Source organism: Equus quagga, chromosome 4, assembly GCF_021613505.1.
Source record: "Equus quagga isolate Etosha38 chromosome 4, UCLA_HA_Equagga_1.0, whole genome shotgun sequence".
NCBI classification, from domain to species: Eukaryota; Metazoa; Chordata; class Mammalia; order Perissodactyla; family Equidae; genus Equus; species Equus quagga.
In genome coordinates, this window is record NC_060270.1 from 128,623,015 (window position 1) to 128,635,600 (window position 12,586).

The 12,586-nt window shown below is 35.0% G+C and overlaps 1 protein-coding gene across 1 annotated transcript in view; it reads right to left on the minus strand.

Moving 5' to 3' along the window:
- The window catches only part of TMEFF2 (transmembrane protein with EGF like and two follistatin like domains 2), a 225,501-nt gene that overhangs the window by 39,441 nt on the left and 173,474 nt on the right, over positions 1-12,586 (minus strand). The window contains exons 6-7 of the mRNA XM_046659426.1: positions 7,772-7,920; positions 7,005-7,064 (exon numbers count right to left, since the gene is read on the minus strand). Coding sequence (XP_046515382.1) covers positions 7,005-7,064; positions 7,772-7,920 — 209 coding nt within the window. The remainder of the gene's footprint in view (positions 1-7,004; positions 7,065-7,771; positions 7,921-12,586) is intronic.

Consider the following 12,586-nt stretch of genomic DNA (forward strand, 5'->3'; position numbering starts at 1 on the left):
TTTTATGGAAAACAATGTATCCTGACATTATACAGAGCATTTGGACATAACTTCACACATTATACAGAGCATTTGGACATCAGCTTCACACATTCTATTCACACTTATGTTACTTTTCCCAGGAATGGAAATAATATGCTTAAGGTAAAAAGGTAAATTAAGGTGGATAATTATGTCACTTTCACTAGTGACATCTAGATGTTTGAGCTGAAACAGCTTTCCTTCTTTTCCTCCTCTGCTAAGTAGACTTGTTTTTCCCTGGTGATCAGTTTTTGTTGAAAACATCTCTTCTGACCTTGATGCTCTGCCTCTTTAAGGTGTATGTGTGTGTGTGTGTGTGTGTGTGTGTTGATTTATGATGTGTGAACATTAACTTTTCTGAGTGAAAATAATGTTTTGCATAAACAGAATAAATTCTCATATGTCACATTCCAGTTAATTTTGCTTGACACCTCCCCATCAGCATGGTCACCCATTACATAAATTTCTTGTGAATAATGAATGTGTGGGTCTTTCAAACACATACTTTGGGGTACAAATGACTAATTTTTAAGGTCAAATAGAAAAGAAATATAAGTGATATCATGATCTTGCAGTTCTGTCAAATGTTACATACTATTACTAAATTTCTATTTGAATCTCATGTTGAAATAATCTGGTGATCATATTCTTTTAAAGTGATCAAAATATACCATATGTAAAATTATGTTGAATGGACGAAAACCGAAAAATTGGCCATGTGAAAATTTAGACATATCAATGTACTGAAGATTTAAAAATGGTAGATGCTTAATAAATATTTCTTTATAGATGAAGTAGAAAGTTAGCCAAAGTCTCTTGCAACAAGTTGTTATATGACTCAAACAGAAAAAAAATAAACTTCTTGCAATTGGATGAGTTCATAAAGGGTAATATATGTATAAAAACTCTGAACACATATCACATGAACAGACCATATCCCATACCACGTCTTATATTTCCCATAAAAATATACTTTCAATTGTCTGACGGAAAGGAAGATAATAACAATAGTTAGCTTACTAGTTGCTGCTAATGCCTTACATAATGTCTTTTAATTCAAACTTCAACCCTATGCAAGTAGGTTTATTATCTCCATTGAACAGATGAAATTGGGGCTCAGAAAGGTTAACTAATTGGCTCAAGGTTAAATAATCAATAATAGCATGGCCAGGGTTTAAACTCAGCCCTGTCTGATTACATGGCTTTGACTTCTAAACTGGGTGCCTCACCCTTATGGAAGAGAAAGGTAGAGAAGTAACACCTCAAAGTGAACAATTTGTTGCAGAAAGAAGCCTTTCAGGAAAGTAGGAAAAAGTGCCCATAAATGATGCAGGATGCATTTACGAACTGGGGCATAAACACAAAGTTTCCCAGAGTGTCTACCAGGGCCCAAGGCAACTCTTCAGTAGAAAATCTTCATCTGTATTGCAAATACTATTTCTGTGTTTATCTATAACTATGAACATAACATAATATTACCGATGACTGGCTACATGATTTTATGGGGAAAACAATGAAAGCACAGAAGTTCAAGAGAGCAGGAAAAATTGGAAGTTAGAGTTCATAGAAAGCTTCATGAATTTTGCAGGACTCTAATGCAAATCCCAGAGGGGAAATAGTTGAATTGAGACACTTTCCCTCAGAAACCTTGAGAAAATCTTGACATCTTAATTCATTTCCTGAGCTTAAATATTCTAGGCTAGTCTGGTGGCACTGTAATAGTCTGGGCAAACATTTTTATTTATTTCACTGTTGATACCAATATTTGTGCTACAAGCTGCTGCCTGCATTTGCTGCTATTTATTTATTTCCCACAGATCAAATTATTGGCCTAGACATAACATGCTTTCCAGTGAAGCGCTCCTCTTGTTCATGAGCAAATGCAAAAAGCTTCCATTTTAAATGCAGATTTTTGCCACATGACTGAATTAATTCATGTTATAAATATGATATGTACCCACTTGGTATTCGTGTCTATATATGTAGAGTGGAAGAACAATCAAGGCAAACAGTTAATAAATCAAGCCAGTGTCCTATTTGCATGGGTGGGTGGTCAATACGTCAAAATACCGTGTCTAGTTCCAGGTCAACCACTTAGTTTCTCTGAGCCTCAATTTTATTTCCTCTGGTATTTGCAACACTGTTTTATTGGACTGACATTAGAGCAAATAAGGTAATATGAATGGATCTTTGTAAAACCACAAAATATCACACACACATTTTCTATTAATGTTGGATGACTTGGTAGCAAACACTGTTCTCTTTGGCTTCTCTTGTCCATGTGGGGAAATAGGAAACAGAACAAGAGAATTTTAAAAGCAAACAGCATAACACTTATAGGATGTTTATAAGATATAGGCATAAATTGAGAGAAAAGTAACTCTTCCCAGCATCTCACAGCAATGTAGACATCATAGTGAAACATTTTTGAGTCTGGAACTCCCAAGCAGTTAACCTTTAAGGTGCAGAGTGAGTCCCAAAGCACCTAAGAATGTTAGACAGTGACACTTTTCCCCTGCTCCCTCTCCATTCACACTTGGCTGGATTCTGGAATTAGCAATAATGGTTTGAACCCTCGCTCCATCACGTAGTCTCTTTACTTAATCTCCCTTAACCTTCATTTCTCACCTGTCAAATGCATAGAGTATCTCCCTCACATTTCTGTTGTCAAGACTGAAGGAGACAACATATGTGAAAAAGCCTTTGTAAATTGCAATGGCTTCTACAGAGAACGAGTTATTATCACAATTCACTTAGCCTATCTAGATACCCTTTCAAGATGTCAGTTCCCTCTTAGTGTGGAAAAATGGGTTGACGGAATAACAATAGGATGGGTAGAATTTAGTTTACATGTGTATTTCTGGTTTCTTTCTTTCATATTGCAGACCTGAGCTTAATATCTAAATTATTGCTTAAAGATAAGGAAAAGGTTTTTAATCCTCCCTAAATGTTACAAGAAAGGGTGAATGGTCCCAGTGCAACGTGCAACAAGTAGACACATGGACTCCATACATGTTTGTACCTAGACTCAGAGCTAGGGAGACCCTCGCTCCCTCCCAAGAATGGAGGTGACTCAGGGCTTACTTATCTCATTACAAACGAATAAAAACAGGAAATTTTTACCCCCATATACATACTATAATCTAACATATTCTCTGTTTTTATTCGGGCTTTCTGACTGTTATCTTATTTAGTTCCTGTTGAACCTGTAGACACATGAGGAGGATAAACTGAACATGCTCTCCCTCACAGCCATTTCCCTCGGTATTCTGTGTTAATTATTTATTTTTTCTAATCCAGAAATATACACAAATGTAACTCATTACTTTAGTCTGCCATAGAAACAGTATCATTGAGTTATACATATTTTAATGCTATGTTCTAGAATGTTATCAAAAATTGATTTAAAAAATCCCCAGCCATATGAAGAGCCTCCTGGCATATTTTATAAAAATCACTGTTGAAGCTTTTATCCATCCTATGCTTTCCAGTGATGTCTTATAAAAAGATCTATGCTAAACATTTCCTTTAGAATTTAGCACTAGGGGAACTTCATCTTTGGTCTCTGTACTGGTTATTTACTTTTATCAGACAACGAAAAGCTAAGTTCCATTTAGCAGGGACCTTGGGTGACGTCTTCACCTTGGTGAAGCCCAGGTCAGTGGAGAGCGTATAGCAGGGACTCTGAAAATATTCGCTGGATGAATTGATTCCATCGTAATTTCTCTCTACATTGGTTGCAAGGAAGCTGAGGGCTAAAGGCAGTAGCTGTAGTAGTCTATGTTGCTGATATAGTTATTTTCCTCAAAGTTCTACTTTTATGTTTTCAATTTCTCTTGAAACACTCTCATTGAATATATTTTAATTATAAGCCACTGCAGATCCTTTTGGAAACTGATACAGAATGTCATAAAAGAAAATACATTTCATTTTCTAGATGATAAAAGACAAAATAGTTTAACTTCATGGTTATTTGTTTTTTTACATCTCTCAACTTATAAAATTAAGTACATTTTTACTGGAAAAATATGTAGCCACTTTTTCTGAAGCATGACCAGACTTTTAGATAGAAAAGCAATACCACCAGAAAATACACATACCAGAGGTGAAAAACCAAAATAGTTGAACTTCAGTTGTTCTCATTACAAGACATGAGGGGAATATATACATTTTTAAAGAAAATGTTGCAAATTTCAAGAAGTGTAAAACATTTGCTATTTAAAAACTTCCAAAAGGAAAGTTTAATATTAATAGTTTGAAACAATGGAAATCCTTGAAAGCCCTAGCTTTATGGTTTTATAAAATCATGTTCTCTGAACCCTTCTGCGAGTGAAGAGAAAGACTGAAAGCTAAGCCCCAGTCAGACTGACAAGGGAGAATAAGACTAAGTGGCCCGTTTGGCTTATCAGATAGCAGTTCTGTCACCCTGCCTTGAAACAAAGATCCGAAGCTCTTGATTCGGGACTCACTAATCCTTCCGTCTCATTAAAGGAGAGAGAGCACAACAGAAACCCAAGTCAGACCCAACCAGAAAGTACCGCCAGCTGGGAGGATCTGGCAAATTCCTTGGTTTCCTGGTGTGAAGGGCAGTTAGGTGAGGTAAGGATCATGGAAGTCACAGATCCATGCAAGTTTGCTCACGCCTGGGTCTACTGCCCGTTAGTCTTGTTGGAGGCAGGGCTCCTTTACGGGAACTTATTTTTTTTTATAAATCAGTCCCTCCTTGTTGGAGTCTCTTTCTTTTAAATGCTATTAAAAATAAGGCACAGCATACTTATTTTAAGATTTAGGCTTTCTTTAAAATATATTTCCATTTTTGTAATCAGAAATGTGTGTTCTTGTATTAAAAGATTTAAGGTAGGCTCAAAGGAAAGAAAAGCGGCGGGGGGAATTGCTAAAGGTTTGTAACCTATGGCATTAAAGACATATAAGGAAAAGATGAGCGTGTGTGAAGATCAGTACTTCCCTCTGGTGGGAGAGTCCATGAATGCTTGTCTCACGAGGGAAGTGACTGTGATGTTAAATGAGCTGTGAGCACATGGCAAACTTCTAGGAATGTGAGTCACTCGGTTCCTGTTTTTCCTCCTTTGGGAATTTTGAGCTTGTGAAACAGAAATTAAGAGGACAATGACATACGGAGTCTCCATTTGGTTCCTTTTACTTTTTCCAAACTTTGTGTCCCAAAATTCAGGAAAATGCAAATACTATTGGAATCTCAGAAATGTTCAGGAACAGATTATTATCTAAATAATTTCTAAAGAGGGGTCTATGTTGTATTTTAATAAGATCATCAATGAAGATAAAGACTTCTAAATCAAATTTAAGGGGAATTTTAAATTATGCAATCAGTGTTTAATTAGGAATGGCAAGCTTGAAGTATAAGGATTTATTCACAATTATTTTAGGTGTGATAATGACACTGTAATTTTGCTACAAAAGGGTTGATCTTTTAGAGATGCAGGTTAAAGTATTTATCAATGAAATGATGCGATTCCTGGGATTTATTTCCACCTATTTTGAAGGTAGGGAAAGAGGACAGGGGTGGGGAGAGGGCTAGGTTAGCCATGGCTTGTTTTTACTGAGTTAGAGTGATGAGTACATGTGAGTTCATGACACTATACAGCCGACATTTGTGTGCGTTATGTATATATATGAAATTCTCCCCAACAAAGAGTAAAAAAAAAAAAGTGTGTCTGTTAAAAATTTTACAGTGCATATAAGAGCTGTAAAAAGTTCTGAGTAAAAAATTCCTTTGTTTATCTGGATTCTTCCCAAACTTATTGTCCACGGACTACTATTTTCAAGGAACATCTATTAATATCTCTCCTGGACACTTTGGGAACAGCTACAGAACAGTAGAACTAACGGGTTTCCATGTTTCATTGTCTGTGATAATTCCAGGCTTCTAGCACATGAAAAGTTTTATTTACATGTTGAAAAACATTAAGATAAACATGAAAAGTTAAAAAAAAGAATTCTTTTATTCTCAAATTCTGGGAGGTCTGAGGTATCCATAAGTAAAACATCTGATTGATTAATTTATTTTTAAATTTCATCAAGATTTACTTTATATATAAGTATAACATCAGAAATATTGTTAAAAGAAATGCAACTTCAGAAAGAATGAATGGTAGTATATATTTTGAAAGACGAGGCAATTCTTTTTGATTGAATATTGGCCATAAATCTAGTTAGAAATGCTTCATAGGTAAAACTGTATTTTTTTTAAAAGCCCTACATATTATCAACTTCAATAATTTTATTTCTATATATTTTAGCCTAAATTTATCCAAATTTAAGAATCTATTAAAATCCTATTTGCATACCCATAAATTATTTCCCACCCAAGGAAAATTATATTAGGTAGAAATGTTCCTCATAATAATATCTTATAATTGCTAAATAAAATTTCCATTTTAAAATAAAATGCTTTATAATTTTGCACGTGTCAGAAGCTACATTTTAGTTTTTAAATAAATTGAAAGTATTTAATTTTAAAAAGTAAATTATATATACCTTTTTAACTTTGTGTCTAAATATAGACAGCCTTCACTACTAGTTATAGCTGTCCTTTCTTTCTAGCTTTTTAAAGAGACTAGTAAACTTTTTTATTGTTGACTTTTATAAAAATTCAAACAAGAACATTTACATTTATTACAATATACTGTCAAAAATTGCATTAATTTCCATCGATGTCCATTAATTTGATAAATGTTTTGTCATTTGTGCTATTTGTACTGTCAAAACAAGTTAATTAGATCTTATGATATTTTTGACAATTGCTTTAACTCTGGCAAAAAATAAGTGTCTTATTTGCTTCAACAAAAATTTACTCTTGCTTGTTGAAAGTTTGAACTAAGCAAGAGAAGACTAGCACATGTCAGAAGTCTTGCAAGGTTGAACTCAGGATCAATGGCAAACAATGATTCCCCAGGACTTTTTTATTGACATGCTCATATTCTGTAGTAGAAAATATCACGTACCTGCATAATCTGTTCTTGCGTAATGCCCATCTTCAGATTTAGTAGTTGCAGTTGTGTTATCTGTGTTAAAAAATTAACAATAAAGATTAACTTTCATAAATATCTGTCACACTTATCTCTCCAACAGTATCTTCATTGCAATTAAGGAATTTTTACAACTATAGTTCTAAGCAACCTTTATACAAAGACAGATTTACAACATCAATTTTTGTTTGAGAGTGAATAATAGAATAATGTGAGCTTTCTAAAGTTTAGGGCAAGAAAGTTCACAACTATAACTGAGATAGGTTGAGTAAAAGAATAACAAGTCAAAAACGAAGAAAACGTTTCTTTCTGAACAAGAAACAAAGTAGAACATCCTAGTACATCCTGCTTTTAAAAATGTACTTGAAATATTTCTATTGAATCAACGCATAAAAGTGGTATGATTTGCTTTTAATTTTGAGGTTGTCTAATAAATCCTTAGATTCTTTGCTAAAAATGGTTTTGACTTTCCTTTTTTCCCCTGCAAGGAGAATGTCTGCCATCTTCTGATTATTGGTTTCTGTGTTTATGGTATTATGAAGATACAGTCCTACGTGGACGGTTGCTGGTAGGCCCTCAAACTTCTATTGTTCCCAAAAATGCTAGTAGACTCTACTATCCATTGTGAATCAGACTGCCTTTCAGAAAATGAAATAGCTTCCTAATAAGGAGTTTTCTTCACTTCTCATTTCTACACAGAGACTAAAAACATTCTTTGAAATGAATTTTGGTAGGAACATTACCTTGACATCGACCCAACGACATGACTTCAATTTTCTCCTGTTTCTGACATGATGCTTCTTTGATTTGACATGCATTATCATAAGACTTCCCATCAGAAGCACAGAGGGGATTGAAGTTGGTTTGAGAACAGTCAATGTTGCACACGCACCTAATGGAAGAGAGAAATAAGAATGTGTAACATCAATAGTGTTGTTACCACATTATAAATAAAACACAAAGTGGAAGAATTGCCAGGTTGGCAAAATGCAAGTTGGCAAAATTGAATTGTATCCTTCTGGGGAAGTTCCTTCAGTTTTCTACCTGAGATGAAAAGAAATACAGAACTAATCAAAAATAATTCAAAAGGCTGAGAAATGGATACAAAATCAAAGGGGAAAACTCAGAAAATAGTCATCAGTTGATCTCTGCCACTGAAACTTTTCAAACGTGTACATGAACTTCCACGCTGATGCCTGCAGATTTTGAATGGGCTGAGGTAGCTACGAAACTCTGCTTTACAATTTCCTTAAATAAATCTTACTGTCACTTCTTTTCTCAGGATATTTGAATGGCGAAAGCTTGAGGAAAATGATTCAGAGGACATTTAAGAGAAGGAAAACAAGGAGATTATTTGGAAGGCAATTGGGAGTTAAATTTCTCCAGCATACATGAGGAGGAGCATAAAATGTGCTAAACAGGAATTTTCAGTAGTGCTTCACACTTTTCAGGGGGCCAGAAAACCCTTTGAGAATCAAGTGAAAGATACGGATCCCTCCTCAGAAATACTCATACTCATATAAACAATTTTTTACATAAAATGTCAGGGGTTCCATTGGCCCCTTCAAACCTATCCCATGGACCTCTTTCTCAGATATATACTATTCTTTTTCTAATTCTAGTTTTAAATAATAAATACAAGTTGACTATCACTTATGATTTTAATCTTTTTCTATAATATGAATAAAAATTTGGTGAGTCAATAAGAATTAGGGCACCTGAACTAGAAAACTTAGACATTTTAAAGCAAATTTTACATGATTTTCCCCACATTCTTATAATTCCCTGTATTTTACAATCTACTTTGTTACTCAGAATATTGTGTTGATTTTTTTTAGGGGTGCAAATATGTTACTGCCTCAGAATATAAACTCATATTTTAAATTTTTATTAATATTTATATTATTTTTCTAAATAGATTGCATGCTTCTCAAAGTAGTGAACCAGACATTTTACTTCTGTATATTTTATTTAGAGCTAGGCATATAATACTACGATAACAACGACCACTAGCTTACTACACGCTGGATTCTAACACGCATCGCGTTATGTAATCTTCACAACAGCCATCTTACAGACCAATGATGTTACGAAAGATCAGAGAGCTAGTAGGTTGCGGAACAAGGACTCCCTATGGCTGTGTTAGAGGAAAATATCATCCCCTTCCTCTCACTGCAGGCTGTGTATTAGAATTTCCCAGAAAACTTTTAAATATATCAATCTATAAGCAGGTTTCTGGGCCCCAGTAAATTTAGGGGTAGAGCCTAGGACTCTGTTTTCTTAAGCAGTCAGCCTGGCACCAATCTCACTCCCTGGGAATCGCTGCTTGATGGGTTTGGTGAGTGAGAGAGGGTTTGTCTACACACTAGTGCTTCTCGGACCATCTGTATCAGAATTACCCAGATCTCTGTTAAAAATGCTAGCAGGAAATGTGCTAATGCACTTAATTTTTTTTTTGGTAAGAGAATTGCTTTAGGAACACTTGGTTATTTTTACTTTCACCTATTTGGGGACAAATAGCAACGACAGATGGTAACCATCTCGAAATGCTTAAGTCATTGAGGAGTGGTGCTCCTACCTTGGCCATGATGCTGTATGTGATGACAGCTACCGGGATCACAGCATTGCTACCTCAGCTGATTCTTGGCATCCGAAAAACCTGAGAGTAGGAGCTGCCTACGTGTTCAAAGAGCTTTTGGTCCTTTCCACAGTGGGTTTAGAGAAGTGTAACTTTGGAGATCAGACTTGTTTTCCTTAACCGTTGGTAATAAATAAATTAATAAATAATAATTTAAAAAGTCACAAAATTTTGTATTTTTAAAAAAGTGGTTCATTTACCTTCAAGTCAATTTAGTTTTTGACTGTTGTTGTGTTAGACTCTAGGGTCTATCTCCTTGAAAGACACTGAAATAATTATCTGTTAGCAGCAGAAGAACAAAGAGAAAAGTATATTCTTTCCCTTATCTAAATAGTAAATTATGTAACATATCAAGGGCTTTGCAGTTTTCTCCAGATTAAGTCCAATGAAATTCAGTGCTGTACACCACAATAACTTTGATGAAGAAATGATTGGCAGTTCCGAAACCCATTTGATATCATAACAAAATGGTGAAATGAGAACAGAGATGGGAAGAGAAAATTTGGTTGAATTCAATTGGCTAGATTCAATGATCCATGAAAAATTTACTTAATTAAGCCATAGCACCAAATTAAACAATTGTTCAGGATGTCTTACAAGATCCTCCTTTTCCAAGTGGCTATTTTTTTTTTTTTTTCCCAGTTTGACTGATCTGGCCTTAGTTCCACAGATTTTCTGCTGCCAACATCTTCTTTCCTTCCTTTCCTAGCATTGCTCACTCAGGGCCTCCTTTCAAGATTTGTTTCCCCTTTGGAAATTCCTGACTCTTGCTGCCTTAAATAAGCCTTTCAGGGAATGGCTAAGAAAAAGTTATAGACATTTTGCATTTCTATTCTCATCTCAAAGGGAAGATCTAGATTCCTTGAGGTGAAAGTAAGGTATAGTTTTGCTGTGATATAAGCTTCATGAAAGCATGGATTATATGTATCTTTTTCCCCACTGTATACTGTCATTATATCTCCATCTTTCCTCCCTCCTCTGTGGCCTTGCATATATTAAATTAATGCAAGAGTATAATAAAAAATTTTTGCTTATGAATTTCAGCAACCATTGGAAACTGGAAGCCTACGGAGAATATTTTTCTTTCTTTGAATGAGTGGAAGAAGCTTCAATAATTTGCTGAAATGGCATGAAAACTATGTAGCTTGGGAGAAAGGAAATGTGACTGGCTTACCAAGGACCTATCATTTCTATATTTATGTAAGACCCATGAACTCTGATTATATGATCACTATTTACTATATTTTCTGTATCTAAGTTTATTCAGCTTCCTTAGAAAACCATGCAGGCTCCCAGGGCCGTGATCGGAAACTCTGAGGCCACCTTGATCTCTATTGGTAAAATTATCTTTGAGTTCCATGCTTTGCCCAATATCTTGTATACAGTAAAATTTCAATAACTACTTGTTCAATAGATAAATAAATGAAGTGAATGAACACATTAATATGATTTTATACCCTTCAAGAAAGGATAAAATTAACATAAATTATCATCACCATACTGCCATAAAAACAGACAGGATAGCTAAATAATTTTCTTGGCAAATATTAAATGTCCTTACTGAGATCAAATGAATATTCAATTGAATTTGAGGATAATGATAATAATAATACTTGCTTACTTAATGGTAGTGCCTGTCCCAGTGCTATATGCTTTATCTGCTATTACTCCTTTCACACTTCTATCTCTATGAGGTAGCTGCTATTACTATCTCCATCCTCCAGCTAAGAAAATTGAGGCTTGGAGAAGTCACACAGCTTGTACAGGAAAGAACCTAATTTTAAATCTAGGCAGTCTGATGCCAGAGCCTGCGCTGTTCCACACACTGCTCAGTACAATGAAAAACAACACAGACCCAAATTCCTACTGTTAACTAATTAAAGGAATACTTTGGATGAATAGGGCTTGAGAAAACAAGGCTATGTCTACTCTTGGAATATTTATTATGACTTTATGAATTTAAATCACATTGACTCTTAGCTCTGTCTTCCTAAATAAGTGATCCAGGCTTTTCAGTATCATAGGGGTATATCAGTGAATATTCTTTTTAAGACATTCTGAACTAATACCTGGTGTTAGAATGAGTAACTAATCTGATATGTATTAAATTAATCTGACACTTAAGGCATCAGTTGTTCAGAATACTTTTTCCTTAATAAAACTCTTTATAAAGTTGGCTCCACATAAAACACACATTTAGACCAATACACACACATCCCATCTGACTTTACTAAAATTACAAAATTGGAAAGTTTTAGCACTGAATCTTTTCCCAGTTTCTGCTTCAAACTTTTAAAGAATCTGGAATCTTTGGAAGTTCACATTCATGAGGCAGAAGGGTTTTGCATGTTTATATGAATGAATGAATATGTGTATGAATGTGTGTGGAGAGTGGGCTCTGAGGTGGCATTTACTGCATTGTTAATGTGCCTATTTCCTAGTTTACAACTTTACTTTTCTGCAACTTTCTCAAGGGCAACATGCCTTTTTTACCTTTGAATTCTTGGTACCTAGTACCATGCCTCATAGCAAGTCTTCAATAAGTGTCTGTTGAATGAGTTACTGAGAGAATGGTGGGATGGAGTTGGAAGGAGTCAAAGAAAACAGTCACTGTCTAGACATCAACACGTAGCAGAGATATGTTCATATAAACTCTCACCTAGCTTTGTGCTACTTGGCACATGGACTCTCTGAGGAAGGAGAAGGCTCTTGAAGAACCAAGGTTTGCCTTCCTCCTTTTATTCGTGTCTACACAGACAAAGGAAACAAAGCACTAACCCTTAGTGGCCTCAACGTCATCGAAGTCCAATTGTGAAAAGGACATGTTTTCACCATCCAGGTTACTATTACCTTTTTGGTATTTAGGTACAGTTTTTAAGAACAAATATGATTTGAACAAGGTAGTGATTTGTCAGTTTAT